The 26,389-nt window shown below is 39.6% G+C and overlaps 1 protein-coding gene across 1 annotated transcript in view; it reads right to left on the bottom strand.

Moving 5' to 3' along the window:
* The window catches only part of MRPL48 (mitochondrial ribosomal protein L48), a 65,670-nt gene that overhangs the window by 28,054 nt on the left and 11,227 nt on the right, over nt 1–26,389 (bottom strand). The window contains exons 6-9 of the mRNA XM_086676421.1: nt 18,312–18,364; nt 15,178–15,215; nt 10,528–10,581; nt 2,015–2,103 (exon numbers count right to left, since the gene is read on the bottom strand). Of these exons, the coding sequence (XP_086532547.1) occupies nt 2,015–2,103; nt 10,528–10,581; nt 15,178–15,215; nt 18,312–18,364 (234 nt within the window). The remainder of the gene's footprint in view (nt 1–2,014; nt 2,104–10,527; nt 10,582–15,177; nt 15,216–18,311; nt 18,365–26,389) is intronic.

Raw genomic sequence — 26,389 nt, 5'->3', positions numbered from 1 at the left:
TGATTTGGATGAAAAGCGAGAGGCCCAATGCAGTTAAAGCATGGTATCCCTGAGACGGGAGAAGAGAGTAGGGAGAAAGACAGGGACAGATGGCACTAATGTGGCATTGAGCTTCCTTTTATACCAAATTAGGGAGAAGGTTAGAGCATGGCACATGCAGAAAATTATCTTTTAGAGGAAAAAAATCCCAAGAAATTAACAAAAAAACAAAGAACACAGGCTCAAACAGAATGAATTTTATTTCCTACTAATTTACGTGGGACTTTTAGAAGAGGGATATCCCAAAATAAAACAACTCCAACAACTACTTTAAGGTGTCACAACTCAAAGAGGGTGTAAGTCACTCCTTTTAAATTTTAATAGCACCTTGTTATCTTCCTTTTAGCACCTGTCGCTTTCTGCTTGGGAGCATAAGTATCTGTGTCTTATCTCTAATGGTTTATCAGCCCTCTGAGCGTGAACCAGGTCTTGTTCATTCATCCTATAAAATTTTATTACAACCCAGTCTGAATAGGCAAGGCACCCTCAACAATGCCTAGCACATAACAGACATTCAACAATTGTTTCAGAACACCAGAGTTACATGATATCAGAACTAAAAGACTCTTTTTAATTTTTTAAAGTTTGTTTATTTTATTTTATTTTATTTATTTATTTATTTATTTATTTATTTATTTATTTATTTATTTATTTTGAGAGAGCAAGCACAAGCTGGGGAGGGACAGAAAGAAAGAGAGACAGAATCTCAAGCAGCCTCTGCACTGATGGTGCAGAGCCTGATGCGGGGTTTGAACCCACGAACTGTGAATCATGACCTGAGCCAAGATCAAGGGTCGGACATTTAACCAACTGTGCCACCCAGGCTTCCCTCAGAGCTGAAAGAGTCTTAAAGATAATTCTAATCCCGTTCCTCAGCTTTTATGAAGACTCATAAAAGCTATGGACTCTCTTCCCAGAAAAAAATCACACACAGAAAACATTTTACATATAATTTCAGGGCCTACAATGCCCAGAGGGGTAAAGTTAACTTATCCAGAGTTGTGAAGGTGTAATAAGTAGCATAACCAAGCCTAGAACACAAGTTAAGTTTCCTGGTTCCCAGTTAAGGTCTCTTCCCACTACAAACTACAAATGAACAATTTATTTGGGTTGTTCCCTGCTGGGAGGCTGCCAGATGTGGCAATGTTCCTCTGAAATTCCTTACTACAAAGATGACGCTCAGGAGAACATGCAAGTTTAGTGGCTTCTGAGGCCCAAAGACAGTGTGGACCTCTGCCAAGGAGAAAGAGGGGCAGCAGGAGATGTTCAGGGTTACATGGAAGCATTACAATAAACCAAAGAATCAAAAGTGATGTTGAAGTCTCCCCAAGTAGAAGAGCAAAATCCTTCTTAACTGTACTGTTTACAGGGAGTGCTAGAATCATGACTCAAAGCCAGACCTTCTGACTTTCAGGCCGGTGTTGTGTCCACCTCACCAACAAAATCCTCTGCACATCCACAGAAATCTAACCACCACTGAAGCAATCCTGTTGCTATGGGAATCCTAAGAAATGGGCTAAATAATCTTAGAATGCTTGGAACTAACTCCCAGTTATCTGTGATAATGGATTCAAGGAACATTAACATATTTTAAATCTGCAAATACTATAAAACTATTTGGCTGAAAATGTAATCTGCCTCTACTTGCCACAAACCATTCAAGTCAAGTGCATATCATTTAATGTGAGGTCCATACTGAAATAAGTACTAAGAAGATACTCTTTTAAAGTACCACAAGTAATGAAGCCAAATCATTTGCGTTTCCCTGTGATAACCTGGTATATGGACAAGATCAAGAGCTGGCAGAAGCAGCCCCACCGTAGATAATATCCAAATGAAATAACTGGAAACGACTAAAGGATGACCCCCCATCCTTTCTACCTCCAATATTATCCAACCAGTGTGTGTCTGATCTTTAGTTCTTGGCAAAAGTTGTACACTGTCCTTTTCTAAAATGAACCCCTGTTCCCTTTACCTCCTGGGCTTTAACTAGGTGCTTATATCTTCCAATGCCATGGGTAGGCTTTGTCTTGTAGTGCCGACTGGTGCTCAACAAAATGCCACCTAAAAGACAGAAAATAAGACAAACCGGTTTCAAAACTCTTCAGTTTTGAAGAGGGCAGACAGATCACACATGAAGAGAAAAATTTTCCACCACAAGACTGGGAATATTTGAGGACAGCAGGCCACTTACCGATTAAAGGACTAGAGCTACTTCTTAATCCTGGACTGACTCTCAGTTTACCCCTTTTTTTTCTCAACTTTTGGGCCCTGGACTATATCCAATCCCCACTACCTATCTTTCCTTGAGAAATTATCTCCTGCTACAGCCACTGGTGGTAGGAGGACAAAATACTTTCTCACAGTGTTCTTGTTTTCTCTTGTCCCCCAACAGGCAATAATCCTTTTAAAGTTTCTCATATGGGCCATACAGAGAAGGAGATGGGTGACAAATATAGCCAGGTAAGAGGACAATCACAAATTTCCACAAAGTTTTACAAACCATCTATTTATTTGTGCTAATATACACACATTGCCAAGTGAATAACAACAAAAATAAAAACCTAAGATATAGAACAGTGTGTATGTATACTAAGCATAAACCAGGATCTCCATATACATATTTATTGTGGTAGGCCCAGAGATGCACCACTTGGATCTACCTTCAGGGAAGCCCTTTAATCCTAATTATTTTTATCCCTGTTTACAAATAAACTGTAGCTTGACACATGAAAAGATGTTTAACATCACTCATCATAAAGGAAATGCAAGTCAAAACCTAGCAGAATGGCCAAGATCAAAAAAACGAGAAACAAGTGTTGCAAGGATGCGGAGAAAAAGGAACCCTCTTGCGCTGTTGGAGGGAATGCAAACTGGTGCAGCCACTGTAGAAAACAGTATGGAGGTTCCTCAAACAAGTTAAAGATAAGGGGCTCCTGGGTGGCTCAGTTGGCTAAGCATGCAACTCTTGATTTTGGCTCAGGTCATGATCTCCCAGTTGTGAGATAGAGCCCCACGTCAAGCTCCACACTGGGCATAGAGCCTGCTTAAGATTCTCTCTCTCTCTTTCTCTTTCTCTCTCTCTCCCTCTGCCTCTCCCCTCCACACACTCTCTCAAAAATAAAATAAAATAAAATTTTTACATAAAGCTAAAAATAGAACTACCCTACAATCCAATAATTGCACTTCTGGGTATTTACCAAAAAAAAAAAAAACAAAAAAACAAAAAAACACTAATGCAAAGAGATACATCCATCCTGTTTATAGCAGCATTATTATGGAAGCAGCCCAAATGTCCATTGATAGATGAAAGGAAGTAATGTGTGTATATATACAAAGGAATATTATTCAGCCATAAAAAAAGAATGAAATCCTGCCATTTGCAACAACATGGATGGATCTAGGGAATATAATGTTAAGTGAAATAAGTCAGTCAGAGAAAGACAAATACCATATGATTTTGGTCATATGTAGAATTTCAGAAACAAAACAAATAAGCAAAGAAAAAAAGAGACAAAGAAACAGATTTTTAACTTTAGAGAACAAACTGATGGCTATCAGAGGGGAGGTGCATGGTGAGGTGTAAAATAGGTGATGGGGATTAAAGAGTATACTTACCATGATGAGCACAGGGTAATGTATGGAATTGTTGAATTACGATACTATAGACCTAAAACTAATATAACACTGTATGGTAGCTATACTGGAACTATTTATTATTTATTTATTTATTTATTTATTTTTAATGTTTATTTATTTTTGAGACAGAGAGAGACAGAGCATGAACGGGGGAGGGTCAGAGAGAGAGGGAGACACAGAATCTGAAGCAGGCTCCAGGCTCTGAGCTGTCAGCACAGAGCCCGACGCGGGGCACTAACCACGAACCGTGAGATCATGACCTGAGACGAAGTCGGACGCCCAACTGACTGAGCCACCCAGGCGCCCCAAGGAACTATTTATTTTTTAAAAAGCATGAGTAGAGCGGGGGCAGTGAGAGAGGGGGACAGAGGATCTGAAACAGGCTCTGCACTGAGAGTAGTGAGCCCAGTGCGGGGCTAGAACTCATGAACTGTGAGATCACGGCCTGAGCCAAAGTCAGATGCTCAACTGACCAAGCCACCCAGGAGCCCTGGAATTGGAATTAAAATTAAAAACTTAATTTAAAAAGAAAAAAGAGGGGCGTCTGGGTGACTCAGTCAGTTAAGTGGCCAACTTCAGCTCATGTCATGATCTCGCAGTTTGTGGCTTCAAGCTCCGCGTCGGGCTCTGTGCTGACAGCTCAGAGCCTGGAGCCTGCTTCGGATTCTGTGTCTCCCTCTCTCTCTGCCCCTCCCCAACTCGCACTGTGTCTCTGTCTCTCTCAAAAAATAAAAAATGTTAAAAAAAAATTAAAAAGAAAAAAGAAACTATAGTTCAAAAGATATAGTGAATTGGCCAAGGTCATCCAGCAAGTGAAAGGCAGAACTGCAATTTAAACCCAGGTCTATCTCACTGAACAGCCTGTACTCAGATGGGTTATTATAACGTCTGAATTTCTGGAATATAAATTCTGGCTAGATATGATCTTTCCTAGCTCAGATATCAGTTTCTTATCTCTACTCTTTCACTAGAACCAGCCCTCCACAGCTCTTCTCTGTCTCTCTTACTCACTGTCTACCTTCTGGAGAAGTGTTAGTCCTAGGTTCTGCTCCCTTTCCTCCTAGTTCCTGTGGTCCTGCCCTCGTCTTCCCCAGGGCCACCATTCTACAGGGAGGTTAAAAAGAAAATGGTGTGAAGAAGTGAAATGTTTCTTGGGCTTCTCTTTTCTAAAATGGACTTCCAAGCAGGTCTGCTCTATGCCAGGCCAATCAGAGATTGGCTTCAGAGCCAATCCTGCATTTACAACCCACACTATTTCATCAAGACAAACCCTAGATATCATGAGTCCCTTCCATGATATGCATTACTCCACATTTACTAGTACATGCCAAAAACTGTATAGACACTGGGACAAAGATGACTAGAATATGCCCCTTTCCCTGGAGACACTCAATGGGTACTAGGGAAAGATGATAGGAAAGCAGATAATTACCTTATGGTGCACAAATTACTTTAATAGAGATGAGAACAAGGTAGTGAGCGCCTAGAGGAAGGAACAATGAATCTGCCTCGGTGGGGGGAGGTGGTGGGAGTAGGGGAGGGTAATGGGAATAGGTTCAGAAGAGGTAACAGATGCATTCTTTAAAGAGGAGCAAGAATTTACCATTCAAGGAAGAAGGAGGTATTTTTGAGAGGTTCCAAAGGAGCACTGAACACAACTGAGGTATCTTCTTGGCTACTATCCCAATTCTGTCTCTCTGAATCTAAGACCTTTGACCCTTTGAATCTTCAGGTTCCAGAGCTGTAGTATGAAGCTTACTGTCTAGTGGGAGGAGGGAATCATTAACGGAATAGTCACAAAATAAATATAAAACTACAAATTGTGATACTGAAAAAAAAAAAGCACAGAAGGCTATGGCCATACAACCGGTGGATCTATTTTAGACTGGAAGATCAGAGAAGCCCTCTCTGAAAAAAATGACATGTGAACTGAGACCAGAATTCAGAGGAAAATAGTGGTTACCCACAAGGATGGGAAGTGATTAGAAAGCAGGAGGAGTGGGAGACTTACTGCTTATTTTATATTCTTTTGTATCTTTATTGTAGATAAAGATATACACATATTATCTATTCAAAAAAATAAATAAAACAAATTGAGACCTGAAAGCAATTTATTAGGCAAAAGACAGAGGATAAATGTTCCAGGGAGAGGGAACGGCATGTGCAAAGGCCCCATTGTGGGACACCACTTGGCACATTCAAGGAAGAGAAATGCTGTCAGTGTGCCTGAAGCAAAGTGAAAAGGGCACAGAAGATACCAGAGACTAGAGCAGGGGTGGGAACACACCACTCTCGGCCTTGTGAAGGGTTTGGATTTCAAGCTGAACAGCCTAAAGCAGGGAAAGTATATGACTGGTATGTTTTTAAAAGATCTCTTTGGTTGATGTATGGACAAGGGGGTGGGGAAAGAGAACGTGGGTAGGTTAGGAGATTCAAGCAGTAACCTTGGCTGAGTTGTTGTTGATCTCACTGTATCTACATCCCCCCCATTCCATCCTCTAGAGCTTGCTCCTCAGCCACAGAAAGAACGCTTGCCATTCTGTATAAGCCACGCAGTTGTCGTGCCTCTGTGCCATGCTGGGCGGCCCCCCTGCCGGGACTACACCTCTCGGACTAGTGAAATCCTAGCCAGCCTCCAGCACCAGCTCAAATATCACCATCTCCATGAACCTACTCTGTTGCCCTAAACATACAAAGACCATCGAATTTACTTCGTGGTTATAATTCTTGGATACTTCCGCTTTATAGTGAAACGTCCTGTGTAAATAAAGAAGAAAACTCAGATTCCAACCACCATCTTTAAGTACACAGAAACTGAATCACCGCCACCTCCCCTCCCCCCCCCCCACTGGTTTCAAAAAGGTGATCTTTGAGATGGTGACACATCTTAGGCGAAAGCGCCACACTGCCTGCCTCAGCCTCTCATCTGCTGGAATTCCTTGGCGAATAAGCATTTTCAAATTCAGTTTAGGGCAATTCCTATAATTAGAGCAGCTGGTTAATTAAAAAGCTGGTTCAAGCTACTGTTAAATTAACCATTTTCCCCCTTAAATGAAAGGTTTTGGTCAAATTACCAGTGTTTAAACAGCTTAATTAGCCAGTTGTTTACGTTATAAAATGTACCAGTTTGAAAGCCTCTGATTTCTAATAAGTTCAACTGAATTCTTCCCCTGCTCCTAGTCATCAAACTGGCTTTCCTGCTGTCACATTAACATTGCAGCCTCCTAAGAGGAAAGGCAACTCTTTTCACTGAAGACACAGAACCCCAGGGTTTCAAAAGGAGGCTCTGAAGATCTTTCAATTAGCACAATTATAGGATGTAATCAGTATTGACTTCTCCCACATCACATCCCTTTACTTTATATATGCCAGCGTGACTGTCCTTCAGTGTCCTTGCTTATTAAACTGAAAACTAAACCCATTAATCTAGGATGGGGTAAACAATGTCATTTTGCTTATTTCTCTTTCAAAATTAGCACAAGTAATTTTAGCAGGACTATGCTGGAGAGAAAGAGAAAATTACTGGGGTAGCCCCACTCAGGATTAATTACAGGATATTCTCTCCATTCAGATCCTTACACAACACAAGGGCAGGTATACCCCAGCACCTGACAAATAGTATGTGCTCAGAAATTGCTTTTTTTTTTTTTTAAAGGTTTTTAAGATATTTTACCAAGACAAACTACAATGAAAAACTTTTCCAGTTTTTCTAATTATAGTACACTGAACTACCTGGATTTGAATGTACCAGGTTTCTCTGATTCCATCTTTTTGCTCGTGCTGTAATGAGAGGACTCTGAGTTCTCTTTATTTAAGCTCCTTAGACTTCTTTTTATGTATTTACTTCTACCTCTCTATGTACGTTTAAATCAGTAAGAAAAAGACAATCACTACAACCATGCCCATCTCTTGGAGAGAGCAGCTGGGATGGTACCCAAGCCCACAGAGAGAATGACGGGTAAAGGTAAGAATAGGGCACTGGTCCCCACTCTTTTCTGAAAATCGTTATAATTCAATCTTGGAATTTCTGACGTTAAGGATATCTCAAAGAACTCGTGAAAAATATCAACAAAACTATGTCCTTTCAAGTAGAATTATCTTGGCATGCCAGCATTGGTGAGCTTCTCTGGGCCTTCTAGGCACTAGGATTCCCTGACAACAATTATAAAATGGGCAAAGGAAAAGACAAATGGCAGGTAAATATATGAAAATACAGTCAACCAACTAGTAATCAAAGACATGCAAACTACAAATACAAAGGATAGCATTTTTTAACTTATAATATTACCAAATATTAACAAAAATTTTTTTAACATTTATTCATTTTAGGGAGACACAGAGACAGAGTGTGAATGGGGAAAGGACAGAGAGAGAGGCAGACACAGAATCCGAAGCAGGATCCAGGCTCTGAGCTGTCACCACAGAGCCTGACATGGGGCTTGAACTCATGAGCCATGAGATCATGACCTGAGCCGAAGTCAGACACTTACCCAACTGAGCCACCCAGGCACCCCATAATATTTCCAAATATTAAATTAAAAAAAAATAGTAGCATTCAACGTTGATGAGTGTAAAAAAGGGGGATTCTCAAATACCAAATAAGTATAAAATAGCACAATCTTTCTGGAGACCAATTTGGTAATGCACATCAATAGCTGTAAAATGTGCATTTCCTGGGGCACCTGGGTGGCTCACTTGGTTAAGCATTCGACTCTAGATTTCAGCTTGGGTCATAATCTCATGGTTCATGGGTTCAAGCCCTGTGATGGACTCTGGCAGCACAGAGCCTGCTTGGGATTCTCTCCTTTCTCTCTCTCTGCCCCTCCCCCGCTCTCATTCTCTCTTGAAATAAATAAGTAAACATTAAAAAAAAGAATGCGCACTTCCTTTGATCCAACCAGTTTGACTTTTAGAAATGTATTCTAAGGGGCGCCTGGGTGGCTCAGTCGGTTAAGCGTGCAACTTTGGCTCAGGTCATGACCTCGCGGTTCATGAGTTCAAGCCCCACATCGGGCTCTGTGCTGACAGTTCGGGGCCTGGAGCCTGCTTCAGATTCTGTGTCTTCCTCTCTCTCTGGCCCTTCCCCTCTCGAGCTCTGTCTCTCTCTCTCTCTCTCAAAAATAAATAAACATTAAAAATTCTTGAAAAAAAAAGTATTCTAAGTTAATAATCAGACAAGAATACAAATACTGATGTACATGGATGTTTATCATAGTGTTCTTTACATTGAAAAATCCTATGGGAATGCAAGCTGGTGCAGCCACTCTGGAAAACAGTATAGAAGTTCCTCAAAAAACTAAAAATAGAACTATCCTATGACCCAGCAATTGCACTACTAGGTATTTATCCAAGGGATAAAGGTGTGCTATTTCGAAGGGACACATGCACCCCAATGTTTATAGCAGCACTATCAACAATAGCCAAAGTATGGAAAGAGCCCAAATGTCCATCGATGGATGAATGGATAAAGAAGATGTGGTATATATATACAGTGGAGTATTACTCGGCAATCAAAAAGAATGAAATCTTGCCTTTTGCAACTACGTGGATGGAACTGGAGGGTATTATGCTAAGTGAAATTAGTCAGTCAGAGAAAGACAAATATCATATGACTTCACTCATATGAGGACTTTAAGAGACAAAACAGATGAACATAAGGGAAGGGAAGCAAAAATAATATAAAAACAGGGAGGGGGACAAAACATAAGAGACTCTTAAATATGGAAAACAAACTGAGGGTTACTAGAGGGGTTGTGGGAGGGGGGATGGGCTAAATGGGTAAGGAGCACTAAGGAATCTACTCCTGAAATCATTGTTGCACTATATGCTTACTAATTTGGATGTAAATTTTAAATAGATAAATAAATAAATAAATAAATAAATAAATAAATAAATAAATAAATAAAATTAAGTAGTAGAACAATAACAACAACAAAAATCCTAGAGACAGCTTAAATTTCTCTAAATAGAAAACTGTTTGAGTAAATTATGTTTACTCAAAAGGATCCCTACAGGATATTTTTCAATAGATCTTAACATGCCCTATTTGATCCTAGCTTTAAAAACAAAATAAAACCCCCCAAATCCTCAGATTTAAGTACCTTTCAAATACTAAAATATACTATAAAACTATAGTAACCAGTAGTATTAAGAAGGGTTAGTAGTGGCATCAAATATACACACAAATCAATGGAACAAAGTTAAAATAATCCCAGATCTATATGGAAACTTAGTATTTGAGTTTCAACCTATGGATTTTTCAATAAATGGATGTTTCGATAAATGTTGAAACAACTGACTACCCATTTTTTTGGGGGGGGTGTGGGATTGCATCCCTACTCACTTCTAATTCCACATGGGTTACATATATAAAGGGGGAAAAAATACCAGAAGATAACATGAAGATTAAACTAATCCTGGAACAGATATCTTTCTAAGCAAGTATCAAAATCTAGAAATCAAAGATTAATAAACTTAGGTATATAAAAACGTAAAACTTCTTTCCAACAAAAAACACAAAAAGTCAAGAAACAGATAACTAGAGGCAATGCAAAGCAGAGATGACAGAAAAATGCTAATTTCCTTAATATATTAAAACTATGTAAAATGAAAAAGCAAACAATCCAATAAAAAAATGGGCAAAAAATATAGACAGGCAGTTCATAAGGAAAGAAATACAAATAGACAATAAAAATATGGAAAGATGATAAACTCTCTCAAGAAATGTAAATTATGAGACATAATTTTTTACTATCAAAAAAATAAGATTTTTTTTAAACCCAGTTTTGACCAGAGAATAGAAATGTAAATTAATACAGCTTCTCTGAAGGGCAATCTGATGATACTTACCAAAAATTTTAATCACAATCCATTGACTCAGCAATTTCAATTCCAGGAATTTATCTTACAAATGTACAGGAACAAGTTCACAAAGAAGTATAAAGATTGTTGCTGCAGCATTTTTTGAAATAGCAAAAACTAAGAACAACCTAAATGTCCAGCATTAAGACACAGTTATACACACATAAAATATATATGCTCGTATATGAACGCAACTTGAAAAATATATAAGAAATTGTGATCAGTAGATACCACTGGGAAGTAAGACTGGGAAATAGAAAATTCAACTTTTCATCATACACCTTTTTGTACAGTTTATATTTACTTTTATCCTATGCATCCATATAAGTGCATTTACAATTCTTAGTTGATAATTTTAATTGTAATAAAAAAAAAAAACTTTACTCAGAACACATACCAGTTCAAAATGAATTTTGCCTCTAATTGACAGGTAAGAGAAGAGACCAAAGCTAGGAAATAAGTGCACTTGATCATAATCTCTTTTTAAAACAAAACGAAACAAAATAAAATGAACATCTAGCAAAATGTTAGTAATTGCCCAATCTGGGTTTATGTGATATATTATCTTTTTTTTTTTCCCTCTTCCGTATTTTTTTAATCCTTCAAAATAAAAAGTGTAAAAGAGAAAAAAAACACGTTAAAAAAACAAACACAACACCTTTCCTGGACCCCACATTCCTCTCCACCTTCTAATTCTCTCTGCTCCTGCTCAGAGGTCATAAAAACATTGTAACAGCTTTCTCTAGCTCTCCAACCCCTATTCACTTGTCAACTCACAGTTGACTTCCACAACTAGCCCCACCCCACCTACACAACACACTGCTTTCCTAAGATCACCAGTGACCTCCATGTTGCTAAAGACAAAGAATGTTAGGGTCTTATCTTTCATGATCTCTCAGCAGCACCCAGTGCTAACTCCAACATAGTTGATCACTCTTTCCTTCTTGAAACATTCTCCTTGTGTCTGACATGAAATTATACTATGCTGGTTTTCTCCTACCAGTTTGGCCTCCTTTTTTCAACCTCATTAGCCATCTCTTTCACTCTCTACCCAGTTTTTAAATGTTGGAGTTCCTAAGGGCCTGATTCTTGGGCCTTTTCTCCACTTGTTCTCCTCACATGATTCCATTCACTGTCATGACTTCAATTAACATTGACAATATGATGGTTTCCAAATGTACAGTTTCAATCCAGACCTATAATTTGAATTCAGTATCAATGTATCCAATGGGCTACTATCCTCCCCATAGACACTCCAATTCAACATGTTCAAAGCCAGACTCAAAATCTTCCCTTCAGGTACCTGGGTAGCTCAGTCAGTTGAGCATCCTGACTTTGGCTCAGGTCATGATCTTGCTGCTTGTGGGTTCAGGCCCTGCCTCCAGGCTTTGTGTTGACAGCTTGGAGCCTGGAGCCTGCTTCGGATTCTGGGCCTACTCCTCTCTCTGCCCGTGCCCCACTCACGATCTGTCTCTCTCTCAAAAATAAATAAACGTTAAAAAAAATTAAAAAACAAAATCTTCCCCTTCGAACTGTCCAATATAAGGCAGTACATTCAAAATAACTAGGGGCGCCTGGGTGGCTCGGTCGGTTAAGCGGCTGACTTCAGCTCAGGTCATGATCTCGCGGTCCGTGAGTTCAAGCCCCGCGTCGGGCTCTGTGCTGACAGCTCAGAGCCTGGAGCCTGTTTCAGATTCTGTGTCTCCCTCTCTCTGACCCTCCCCCGTTCATGCTCTGTCTCTCTCTGTCTCAAAAATAAATAAACGTTAAAAAAAAAATTTTCAAAATAACTATACTTATATCTTCAAGGTAGTAGAGACATATTCACTATGGATTAAGAAAAAAAAAAAAAGATTATAAAACATTACATCATTTGTTCCCATCACTGCAAAACAAACAAAATCCATCTCTCTATTCACCTACTTATGTATGTATGTATTTATCTATCTATGGAGAAAGAGATATAAATGCCTAGAAAAAGACCTGTTAGGATACACAACAAAATGTTAAACAATAATTTCTGAATAGTATTATTTTTATTTTCTGTCTACTTCAGCTTCTTCTTGTGTATATGTATGTTTATTTCCCATATTCTTTAAATGCAAGTCTTTCAATTTTATAATTAGGTATTCTTAGTTATTTTTTTTTAATCTCCTGATAGGATGCCATATGAAGTTCAGGGCACCTGAATCGGGGCACCTGGGTGGCTCAGTTGGTTAAGCGTCCGACTTGGGCTCAGGTCATGATCTCATGGTTGGTTCGTGAGTTCTAGTCCTGCATCCATCTCTCTGCTGTCAGCAAGGAACCTGCTTCAGATATTCTGTCTTCTTCTCTCTCTACCCCTCCCCCATTTGTACTCTCTCTCAAAAATAAATAAACATTTTTTTAAAAATGAAGTTCAGGGCATCTGTTATGAAATTTAAATTAAACCATTTAAGGTTTAATTTAAATCTTGTCAAGCTTTTAGAGCTAACTTCCAGGTTGTAGGAAGGAGACAGAACATGTTCTACAACACAAGTAGGAAACAATCAGACAAATCAAGAAGGGAGGACATTCTATAAGACAGATGGTCTGACCTAGTCAAAAAGTTACTGTTATGTAAGTGATGAATCAGGGGGCTCTACTCCCGTAGCCAAAAGCACACTGTATACACTGTATGTTAGCTAACTTGAAAATAAATTATTTTTTTAATGTTACTATTAGAGAGAAATAAAAAAAAGTGGTAGAACTGCTCTAGATTAAAAGTGACATAACAGTGAAATACAAAGTGGGAAATTTCAGGGGCGCCTGGGTGGCGCAGTCGGTTAAGCATCCGACTTCAGCCAGGTCACGATCTCGCGGCCAGTGACTTCAAGCACCGCGTCAGGCTCTGGGCTGATGGCTCAGAGCCCGGAGCCTGTTTCCGATTCTGTGTCTCCCTCTCTCTCTGCCCCTCCCCCGTTCATGCTCTGTCTCTCTCTGTCCCAAAAATAAATAAACGTTGAAAAAAAAAAAATTAAAAAAAAAAAAAAAAACAAAGTGGGAAATTTCACAGGCTTTTGGTTATAAACAATGCCCAGAAAAGACATTTTGCAGGCAATTACGGAAATGGATAGAGTATTAGATGATATGGGAGCATTACTATTAATTTTCCTGAGTGAGATGATAGTATTGCAGTTCTTTAACAGAATGTAGAGACTGTCCTTAGTTCTAGAAATGCTGAGCTGTTTAAGAGTGTCTTGATGCCTGATAGAGAAAGCAAAATGTTAACAACAAATTATTCTAAATTTTTTTTTTCAACATTTATTTATTTTTGGGACAGAGAGAGACAGAGCATGAACGGGGGAGGGGCAGAGAGAGAGGGAGACACAGAATCGGAAACAGGCTCCGGGCTCTGAGCCATCAGCCCAGAGCCTGACGCGGGGCTCGAACTCACGGACCGCGAGATCGTGACCTGGCTGAAGTCGGACGCTTAACCGACTGCGCCACCCAGGCGCCCCAACAACAAATTATTCTAAATGATGGGTAGAGAGGCACCTGGGTGGCTCAGTCGGTTAAGTGTCCAACTTCGGCTCAGGTCATGATCTCACTGTTCATGGGTTTGAGCCCCACGTTGGACTCTGTGCTAACAGCTCAGAGCCTGGAGCCTGCTTCGGATTCTGTGTCTCCCCTCTCTCTGCCCCTCTCCTGCTCACACTGTCTCTCTTCAAAAAAATGAATAATAATTTAAAAAAATAAATAATTGGTGGGTAGAAAAGTGTTCACTGTATGTTCTTAGGGAAAAAATTCTTTCAAGACTGTAAGCTTTCCAAATGGCAAGGACTGTATCCTCTCAACGTTGTATCCCAGCACCTGAAACACATCTTGGTACAATAAATATTTGTTGAGAGAATGAATAAATAAAAATAAGCCCATATTTTGAGATGCTGGGCAGTGGGGCTGGTAGAAATGGTGATGCTCTACATAACTGCTGCCATCTTCTGAAAAAAATAATAGATGTAAAACCTCTTCATGTACTGCCTGACACATGTGAGGCGCTCAGTAAACGTTAGTTCCCTTCTTTTCTCCCTTTCCTTTGCCTCTGACTCTTTAGGCAGATGACAGATGTCATTAAAATCAAACAACTACTTTGAAACTTCTCACATAATAGACAAAGTAAAAAGGGAAAGTAATTGGGTTGAAGCATATTGAAATTTATTGAGTTAATCAGATTGAATGGACATTTATTTTGGACAAAATACTGTAAGAAAAGCCCTTGCCTGGTAGATGATAGACATGAAATACAGGTCTGAAATAGTAGGAATTACAATTACAATAATTAATTTTAGGTATTTTATCTCATTGAATCTTCAAATAATTCACTGTAGCTTGTACTATAATTATCCTCATTGTTTTAAGCGAGGAAAGCAAGCTATGGCGAGGTAGCCAAAGGTCACAGAGTAAGTATGCGGTAGAGCTGGAATCCAAACTTCCCATAGAGCTCTTGCTCTTAACCACTACTTTAGATTCTTGCCCATTGCCCAATTCCACGTGAGGGGTGGAATGTGGTCCCAGCCACTCTTCTCAAAGATATGTTAGGAATATTTCTAGACAAAATTATTACAGAGCATTAGAGGGTCACTTAAAGCAGGCAGACTATATCAGGAAATAACCACATACCTGCAGAACAGATGGGATTTTCTCCTGAAGTTCTGAATCTAAAAAGAGGGAAAGAGTATGCTGAATAAAATTAGATACCCACATTTAATCTATACCATTACCAAAACGTGTATGCCTCTCATTAAGGATAAGTCAATGCTAGAAATTCCCTTATTCCCTCCTTCCCGTCTTTCCACAAACATTATTAAGTGCCTATTGTGTGCCAGACATCCTGAGGATATAAAAATAAGTAAAATGTCTCTCTCTATAGTCTAGTTGGGAGAGAGACATGTAAATAAATGTGAGCCACAATACACTGCTGATCCAGAATGAAAACTTATACAAGATTTGGTGGAACATGAAGGAAAATGTGGTCATTTCTGCTAGAGGGGTAAAACTGTTTGACTGGAGTTTTAAAAATGAAGAACTGTTCTCAACTATTTAGCCTTAAGGAAAAGCATTCCAGGCAAAGGTATGAAAGTAGTATGTTTGGAGAACAGCAAGCAGCTGGATATGGGTAGAACTTAAGCAGCAGGGAAAAGGGGAGTTGGTGAAAGAGGTTCTCCTGGGCCAGGTGAGGAAGAACCTCGTACGCTGTGATAAGGAGTTTGGTCTTTACTCTGTATAGGCAGTGGGAAGCTCCTCACCGAGTTTAAGCACAGGAGTGACACAATCAAGTTTAAGCTTTGGAAAGTTAACCTTGGCAGCAGGTGAGCAATGAATGGGAAGAGGTGAGACTGAGGCAAAAGAACTAGTGAGGTGGTAGTCTTGCATTATAAGAACATGCCCAGGGAGGGGCACCTGGGTGGCTCAGTCGGTTAAGCGTCCGACTTCAGCTCGGGTCACGATCTCACAGTCCATGAGTTCGAGCCCCACATCAGGCTCTGGGCTGATGGCTCAGAGCCTGGAGCCTGCTTCTGATTCTGTGTCTCCCTCTCTCTCTGCCCCTCCCCCGTTCATGCTCTATCTCTCTCTGTCTCAAAAATAAATAAACGTTAAAAAAAAATTAAAAAAAAAAAAAAAAAAAAAAAAAGAACATGCCCAGGGAGAGGAGAGGAAAGGACAGCAATGACTACAGACTGAATTCAGAAACCAAAGAACATGGAAGAGAATAATACGGCTCTGTCAGCTCACTAGGTTATCAGGTTCAGCATCCTGCGAAATTTTGAAACTAAATTGTGGAACAAGTTGGGAGACAAGCAGATCTGTGATTAAATGCTGACTCTACCATGTTCAAACTGTGACCTTCAACAAGTTCTTTTAGATCTCTGTAACTCAGTTATCTCCTCTTTAAAATGCAGATAATAATAGTATAATCCCATGAGATTGAAAATCTCTTAAACTCTCTGAGCCAGTTTCCTCTTTTGTAAAATGACAATATTTATATTTGTCCTGTCATGTTTTTGTAAAGATTAGAGAGAACATGTAAAATGGTTCTATAGTAACTACTTATTGAAGAGTTGACTGATTAATGATGGAAAAATAGATTAAGATGGAAAGGGAATAATAGGAGAGAGGCCTCAATAAATGTAAAGGATTAAAGAAATCATTCAGGCTCATGACTGTCATGTGGTCCAGGGAGATATACAATTCATTGTTTTATATTATATGGCCGCCACACATAAAACACTCAGTGAATATCTCTACTGAATAGAGAAATAAACCACCAAATGCCATTCATTATCATCTAGAGAAGATGGGAGGTAGCAAACTATATATGCAAGGCAGTGAAAAAAGAACTTGGGTTTGAATCCTAACTCCAACAACATATTAGCTATGTCATCTTAGAGCAATTAATTTACCTCTCTGTACCTAAGTTATTTATGTATACAATTAAGATAATATGACCTGTTTCACGAGATCACTATAAGGATCTATTCGTTCATTAAACAAATATTTATTAAATGCCTACTATGTGCAAGACACCATTCTAGGCTCTAAGGATACAGCAGGAAACAACACTAACAAAATCCTTATCTACATGATGCTTATATTCTAGGGGACAGATAGGGAAGACAATTTAAATATCTGGTATCTGTACACATACATATATATAAAATGTGTCAGGTGGTGATAACTGCAATGACGAAAAACAAAGCAAGGTAAGGAAATAAAGTCTGATTGGGGTGGAGGGAGCTATTTTACATAGGGTAGTCATTGTAGACCTCTCTGATAAGATGACATCTGGGCACAAACCTGAATAAGGTAAGGGGGTCAAGCCATATGGATATCTAAGGGAAGAATGGGCAAAGATCCTGGGGTAGGAGAGTGCTTAGATCATCAAGGACTAGAAAGGGAGCCACCAGTGTGGCTAAAACTGAGTAAGTAGTAGTATGCGGATGAGGGAACAGATTATGTAAAGCCTTGCAGGATATGGTGGAGTATAGATTTTATTTTGAGTAAGATGGGATACCGTCGGAGAGTTCTGAGAGAGAAACTTGATTTTAAAAAGAACCACTCTGGGGGCACCTGGGTGGCTCAGCTGGTTAAGCCTCCGATTCAAGTTTGGCTCAGGTCATGATTTCACTGGTCATAAGTTCAAGCCCCACATCGGGTTCTGCACTGACAGCTCAGAGCTTGCTTGGGATTCTCTCTCTCTCTCTCTCTCTCTCTCTCTCTCTCTCTTCCTCTATCAAAATAAATAAAAAACATTAATAAATAAATGGACCACTCCGATTAGAAGACAAAACTAAGTTTTGTCAAATACAAACTAAGTTTTGTCTTCTATCCTTCATGCTAAAATCAAAAAGGAGGAGGAACAGTTAGGACGCAGGATGACGGTAATAAAGAAGATTAGAAGGAACTGGTCCTTAGTAGTTTAGCAAAACAGAAAGCATGAGACCTGAAACTGGAGGTGAGAAATGGTCTGATTCTGTATGTATTTCATAAGTAGAGCTGAGAGGATTTGTTAAAGAATTGGATGTACAGTGAGAAAAATAACAGTGTCAAGACTGACTGCAAGAACTTTGGCCTGGGCAACTACATGAATGGAGTTGTCATTTACTGAGAATGGGGAAAGAGAAAGATGGCAGGAGAGTTAATACTTGAGATGTTTAGCAGACACACAAGTGGAGATGATGAAAGACAAATGATGGGTGAACCCTAGGCGAGTACAAATATTGGCTATATTTAACCACTGTTATTAATATCCTTACCTTAAGAGAGAAAAGACTTGCTTAAAAATGGTATCATTCCTTGGACACAGCACCTACAGCAAAATAGCCATGTTAGGACAACCTTAACCATTCATAGCCTTCCAAGCACTTCTTCAAAAAGAGGCTAGAAACTCAAAGCACACAAACCAAAAAGAACCCAAAGGCTCTTGTCTAGCAAAGATGATGTCCTTCAGTTGACAACAAATATGTAGGCAAACCAACGTCATCTTCTTTCTTATTCCACCCACTATAGGAAATGCTAAAAAAAAACAAAACAAAACAAAACAAAAAACCCAGAAGTTCTCTTTCCATGCTGCTCTTTTTTTTTTTTTTAACCTTATTTTCCCTTTCCAATTTAATCTATTTTTTTTCTAACATCAATCAACAACTATGCATCTGCCAAGCACAGGTACCATGCAAGGGACTTTCTTAATTCTTCCTTAATTTTCAACACACTGCAAGGCAATTTTACAGGTGAGACAGCTGAGGCTGTCTCACTGTTTTATTGTTTTACTCCAGAGGCTATGCCTCTGGTATAGCATAGTCTCAATAATAATAATAATAATAATAATAATAATAATAAATGCCAATATCAACAAAACAATGACAGGAGACAGTAGCAGTGGCAACTTCCCTGAGTTTCCACCCTCCCCAGTTATTTCAAGCTCACTCTGCCCTACTGGCATCCATTTGAAAGATCAGTGGTATAACTTTACTACGGGAGTGTTTAACATAGAGGTCTTTTTATAAAGTAACTAGATAATAAATACTAAATGTCCTAAGACTCTCTAATGTAAAGAGACAGTCCTGTCCTCTACGGGTAACAATTTAAATCCCTTCAACATGTACATGTTAAAAACCTATTACACAAAGAAAGTCTGAGAAACTGTCATAGATAAGAGAAGCCTAAGGAGACATGATGACTAAATGTAATGACTAAAGGTAATATAATATCCTGGATGGAATCCTGGAACAGAAAAATGACATTAGATTTAAAAAAAAATGAAAGAAATAGGAAAAAATATGGACTTTAGTTAATAATATATCAATATCAGTTGATTAATTTATGAAAAGTATAAGATAATAATAGTCAAAACTGGATTGTGGTATGTGGAAATTCTCTGTACTATCGTTGCAACTTTTCTGTAATTCTAAAACTAAAATAAAATAATTCTAAAACTAAAATAAAATAAATTTTATTTTGGGGTCTGGATGGCTCAGTTGGTTAAGCTTCCGACTCTTGATCTTAGCTCAGGTCATGATCTCATGACTCGTGAGATCGAGCCCGGTATCAAGCTTTGTGCTGACAGCACAGAGCCTGCTTGGGATTCTCTCTCTCCCTCTCTCTCTGCCCCTCCCCTGCTTACACACACACTCTCTCTCTCAAAATAAACAACAAAAAAAGTTTTTTTAATATAATAAAATAAATTTTATTTTTTAAAAGGCTGTTATATGCCAACTACTGTGCTAAGTATTAAAGGGAATATAAAAAGAAAATGTAACAACATAGACAGACTTTGAAAATATTACACTAAGTGAAAGAAGCCAGTCACAAAGAGCCAGATATTGTATGACTCCATTTATATGAAATACCCAAAACAGGCAAACCTATTGAGAAAGAAAGTAGATTAGTGGTTGCCTACAGCTAGAGTCTGAGATGGTGGGGATGACACCTAAGGGATATGGGGTTTCTTTTTGGGGTGACCAAAATGTTCTAAAATAGATTGTAGTGAAGGATGCACACTGTGTGTGTGTGTGTGTGTGTGTGTGTGTGTGTGTGTGTTTTAAAGTAATCTCTAAGCCCAATGTAGGGCTTGAACACATGCTCTTCCATACTCTACTGGATGAGCCAGCCAGGCACCCCATACTCTGAATATATTAAGTCATTGAATTGTACACTTTAAATGGGTGAATTGTATGGTATATGAATTGTATCTCAACAGAGCTGCTAAAAAAGCGTAAGCACAATCCCTGTCCTGTAGGAGTTTGAATGGCTGGAGATACAGACATACATCTATATTAAACAGCTAAGTGGGCACCTGGGTGGCTTGGTTGGTTGAGCTTCTGTCTGACTTTGGCTCAGGTCAGGATCTCATGGTTCATGACTTTGAGCCTGGCATCCAGCTGGCTGCAGTCAGTGCAGAGCCTACCTGGGATCCTGTCTCCCTCTCTCTCTCTGCCCCTCCCCCTCTTGCACTCTCTCTCTCAAAAATAAATAAGCCTTAAAAAATAAAATAAAATAAAAATAAACAGCTAAGCAATATACCACAAGCATTATATGATTTAAGACAAAATACATGATACGAATACTAAGCACCTCTGGCAGGAAATTCAGGTGGAGATGGCCAGCAGAAGTCCTTAGCGTTTGGGGTGATACAGACACTGAGAATCTGCTCAAAGTCATGAACATTCTCCCCAGAAGATTCACCCATACACCACTATGCTAAACTAAGAGCTCCTCAGGGGCAGAGGTCTTGTATTCTTCTCAGGCACGTTGTAGACTTTCAGTCAAGGTTTGTTTTTGTGAATAAATAAATGATTAGAAAGTGAATGAATGCCATTTATTAAGCACCCACATCTATTTTGTTGAGTACCTACCATGCATCTGAATCAGAATAAGTATTATTACCTCATTTTACAGTTGAAGAAATGGATGTTAAGTAATCTACCCAAAGTCAAACAGCCACTATCAGAACTAGCATACGATCTTAGAATTCTCTGACTCTAAAGTCCATAATTTTCCCACCATCTATATCCTCTCTCATATGTGTTAGTGCTTAAGAAATTGGGCTGGGGGTGATCAAATTTAGGAAAAGTCTCTCAGAGAATGTGAGGTCATGAAGATTGGAAAGGATATGAATAGATGGAAGGAAAGGCAAAATGCATAGGCAATCCTTAAAACTGCAATTAAACCAGATACTAAAAGACTTTGTAATTATGTGCACAATATGCTTAACCTAATATTAGCCCGCATAAAAAGCAGGTAGGCAACGGGGAGCCTTGGGAGACAGGAGCTCCAGCCACCAGCCATCACACCTTGGCCAGTACTTCCCCTCTGTGAAGCTGGAGCAGATTAGTCTAAGATTCCTCCAGGCCCGGGGTGCCTGGGTGGCTCAGTCGGTTGGGCGTCCGACTTCGGCTCAGGTCATGATCTCGGAGTCCGTGAGTTCGAGCCCCGCATCGGGCTCTGTGCTCAGAGCCTGCAGCCTGTTTCGGATTCTGTGTCTCCCTCTCTCTCTGACCCTCCCCCATTCATGCTCTGTCTCTCTCTGTCTCAAAAATAAATAAACGTAAAAAAAAAGATTCCTCCAGGCCCAAGGTCTACCAACCGTGACAAACAGAATAGAAATGAGTGAAGAAAATATATTAAGTGGGTTACCTCATACAGAAGAATTGGATGGGAAGAAAGATCTAGAGGACACTGATTTTTCCTCACTTTAATCATTCAGATTTCTGAGTCTCTACAAAAGCAAAGGATTTAATTATCTAAAAGCCAGGATTAAGGGTTGATAACTTTCTGGAAGACATTCAAATTGTAGCGTGAACTCTCCCTTTCAGCTCTGGGAAATGTGATTCCTCTTCCCTGCTATGCTCGATGCTCAATGCTCGGCATTATTTATCAGAACAAAAGTAATCTATTTTGGGACTGTATCCACAAATACCCACTCCCTCCCAATCAGCAAATGAAAAGCAGCAATAGCTCCACAGCAAATGGGAGAGGAGGTGGTGACGCTAGTGAATGAATGAATGAATGAGGACACAGCTGCTGCAGTGGGTTACAAAAATACTTGTGCCATGAGCTCAGGAGCCAAGAACCAGGGGACTGCGCAGCTACAGAGAACTGAAGTCCTGGGGAGAAATCTATATGGAATGAGTATCTTCACACACCCAGAACCCCAGGGTGAGTGGTGACAACAGTGAGTCAGGGGCCCATGAAAGCAACTGAAAGTTGTTTTACAAATATTAACAGAATACATTTCTATATCAACAAATATTTAAAGTAGCAGTTACATCACGTATTGAGTACCTTCTTTGTGGTAAGCACTTTGCTTATACTATTTCAGTTCATCTTTACACTAATCCTGATAGAGGCATAATTGAGATAACTGCATCCATTTTATAGAGGAAAAACCAAAGGTTTAGGAAAATTGCCCAAAGTTATAGGTTTGATCAGAGGCACCAAGAATTCAAACCCAAGTCTGAGTGAATCTAAAGTCCACGCCTTCCATTCTACCACACTACCTCTCAAAAGAATGATACTAATTTATATTAGTATGAAATTCATATGCTAATAATAATGGCATCAATAACCCCACCATTCGCTGAGCACCTGCTATATGCCAAACATCATTTCCCTTAATCCTCACAACTATTTGTGAGGTATATTTCTACCCCCATTTAACTGTGAGGAAACCAAAGCTCAGAAAGGTGAATTCATGTGCCTAAAGCACACAGCTGGCCAGTGGTGTTCTGGCCAACTTTTTCCTAAGTTCTTTCAAAATTGCTTTTGTTTGTAGTTTTCCCTTTGGCCAAGTCTCTTCCTCCTATGTTTAATATGTTGACTGTCCAAGTCCATCTTTGCACTGAGTCTTTATGGCTATTAGGAGAACAGATTATAGATTCACACAAACCTGGGTTTAAATACTGAAACTTCCATTTTAATAGCTAGCTGTCTGATCTTTGGCAAGTCACTTAAGAAATATTTGGCCTCTGGGGCGCCTGGGTGGCTCAGTCGGTTAAGTGTCCAACTTTGGCTCAAATCATTTCTCAGTTTCTGGGTTCGAGCCCTGCATCAGACTCCATGCTGCCGGTTCAGAGCCTGGGGCGTGCTTCAGATTCTGTCTCCCTCTCTCTCTGCCCCTCCCTACTCATGCTCTGTCTCTCTGCCTCTCAAAAATAAACATTAATTTTTTTTTTTTTTTTTTTTTTTTAAGAAGAAATACATTGCTTCTGGGCACCTGGGCGGCTCAGTTGGTTAAGCATCTAACTCTTGGTTTCAGCTCAGGTCATGATCTCATGGTTCATGAATTCAAGCCCCACATCAGGCTCTGTGCTGATGGTGCACAGACTGCTTGGGATTCTGTCACACTCTCTGCCCCTCCCCTGCTCATGCTTGCATGTGCGCACTCTCTGTCTCTCTCTCAAATAAATAAATAAATAAATAAATAAATAAATAAATAAATGTTAAAAAATATACTTGGCTCTGCATACTTATGATTTACTTACATGAAATGACCAGAACAGACAAATCCATACAGACAGAAAGCAGATCAGTGATTACATGGGGATGGGCAGAGGGATGAATGAGGAATGACTGCTTATGGGTACAGAGTTTCTTCTTGCAGAGATGAAAATGTTCTGGAATTAGATTTTGATGATAGCTGCACAACTCTGTAAATATACTAAACACCACTCAACTGTCCATCTTAAAAGGGCAAATATTATGGTATATGAATGATATCTCCATTTTTTTAAAAAGAAAGAAACGTCTGGCCTTCCACCATAACTGCTGGATGGTACTTCTAGGCCACAGTTGACCTTATTAAGCCCAATTTCCTACCTTCCTCCAGGGCTAAACTGTTTCAAAATACCTGTGGTTACCTGAAATTTAAGTCCAATCCCCTACCATCTCCCCAAGTCTCATCCCCACATTTCTCTGCACATTCTCCCTTGGTTGAAGTCCCACTGCTTCTCTCATTCCCAATATCTTCTGGGCCCTCTGGAACTCCAAACGTGTTCTCATTTCAAGGCCTTTGCACATACTCTCTCTGTCTGTCTGAATTCTAGCATTCTTTAAGTCTTAGTCATGTAACATCCTCAAGAAAACTTTCCTTACTGCTCAGATGTACCTGGATCCTGCTGTTATACACTCACATAGCACCCAGAATCTCTTTTGGGGCATTTATCACAATCAATTAAGTAGTTATATGCTTAATTGGCCTGTCTATGTTGCTAAGAATATAAGCTCCATGAAGACAGGAAACTGCTACATCCCAACACCTACCATACTCTGGCACATTGTGGGTGGTCAGTAAACATCTGCTGATTAAATTAATAAATCCATCCAAACCTCATTTCCTTATCTTTAAAGAGGTTATAAAAATATTTATCTCATAAGAGTTGTTGATACGATTAAATTAGATAATATATAAAAAGGACTTAGCAAGTGCAAGGCACATTGTTAATGATCAAATTGGTAGCAGTGATGATGATGTGGTGATTGTTCAGCTCCTCATTTATTAAACAATATGTACTTTAGTGTGTGACAGGTGTTAAGGAGAAAACCATGAACAAAATAGTAAAATATCCCTGTCCTGCAGAGCTTACAGTCTAATAGTAACCAGAAAATAGCCAACTTCCTGACCACTTTCCTGGGCTTTGGGACTCCCTGCCTTTCTAGGCACCCTGAAACATGTGCCCTCCTATGTCACATCTTATGTCCTCCTAATTCATGTCTGTTGGTTTGTCATTTGCTTCAGTCCTCACTGCTCTTTGTTTACATGAACTCTACCCCACATTAGACTTCAATGTTTTTAGTTGAAAACATCTTACAATGAGATCAGTACCCAAGGTTGCTCCTTCTGGCATACCTTTTGTGGTCACCACACCTCACCTAACCATATCCTGTGGTTCAGAGGTATGGTAATCCCAGAGGGAAGAACAGTAATCTCAGGGTGAGTGACATTCAGACCTAAGCCTGATATTCCAGGACCATCCATTTTATGTGTAAAGTAACTCCGCAGGTGAGTCATTACTCATTCCCTGGTATGTTCTGACTTCCACAGACATCATCCTGACATCTTGATCAATCAGTATGTTTTCTGGGGGTTGATGAGTATCAGCATTATGGTCTTAACACTACTTCTCCTTACTACTTCTATTGACCCAAAGAGGTATGTAATCCCACCCTGTTTTATTCCACTAAAGCAGGGCTTTTCACTCATCTAAAATGGGAGATGACTGTAAGCTAAAAACTCCTCAGGCTCCTAAGGAAAGAACACTGAGCTAAGAGTCTGAAGTTCTAGTCCCAGCTCTACCATTTACTTGCATGTAATGTCAATTTTTGTTCAGTCACTTATTCACTCAATATTTATCAGGAGCTACTTTAGGCCAAGTACACTGTGGGCTGGGTACATATAGACATAAAGAAAATACAGTTGGGGGCGCCTGGGTGGCTCAGTCGGTTAAGCGTCCGACTTCAGCTCAGGTCACGATCTCACAGTCCATGAGTTCGAGCCCCGCGTTGGGCTCTGGGCTGATGGCTCAGAGCCTGGAGCCTGCTTCCAAATCTGTGTCTCCCTCTCTCTCTCTGCCCCTCCCCCGTTCATTCTCTCTCTCTGTCTCAAAAATAAATAAACGTTAAAAAAAAAAATACAGGGGCGCCTGGGTGGCGCAGTCGGTTAAGCGTCCGACTTCAGCCAGGTCACGATCTCGGGGTCCGTGAGTTCGAGCCCCACGTCGGGCTCTGGGCTGATGGCTCAGAGCCTGGAGCCTGTTTCCGATTCTGTGTCTCCCTCTCTCTCTGCCCCTCCCCCGTTCATGCTCTGTCTCTCTCTGTCCCAAAAATAAATAAAAAAACGTTGAAAAAAAAAATTAAAAAAAAAAAATACAGTTGCCTACTCTCAAATCTTTCTAGTGAAGGCAGGAGATGTGCAAATTATTTATTACACTGCAATGTGAGAGCAGTGTAATGGGCTGTACAGGTCACAAAGATGGAAAGGACTGGGAAGGTTAAGGAAGGTTTTGGTTCTCCTCATCTGTGAAATGAGGAATGAAAAAGGAAAAGTAGCTGGGTCTTAGGAGAGGTAGAAAATCTTGGCTCCAGTCTCAGCTCTACCACTTAAATGGCTGTTGACCTATTTTAAAAAAGAGCATTCATTCATTCAGGCATTCAGTAGAATATTTGAGAACTATTATGTACCAGACACTGTGCCAGTAGCTTGCTTCCATTTCCTGATTTGTTGTGCCTGCCAAGATTATCTCATAATACTGTGAAAATCAAATGAAATTATGCAAATGAAAGCGTATATAAACTGTGAAATAATATCAATATTCCTGCATATATTCCTTCACACCTT

The sequence above is a fragment of the Puma concolor genome, chromosome D1, assembly GCF_028749965.1.
Source record: "Puma concolor isolate L17-30 chromosome D1, mPumCon1.1.hap2, whole genome shotgun sequence".
Lineage (NCBI taxonomy): Eukaryota > Metazoa > Chordata > Mammalia > Carnivora > Felidae > Puma > Puma concolor.
This window is presented reverse-complemented; position numbering and strand designations above follow the sequence as displayed.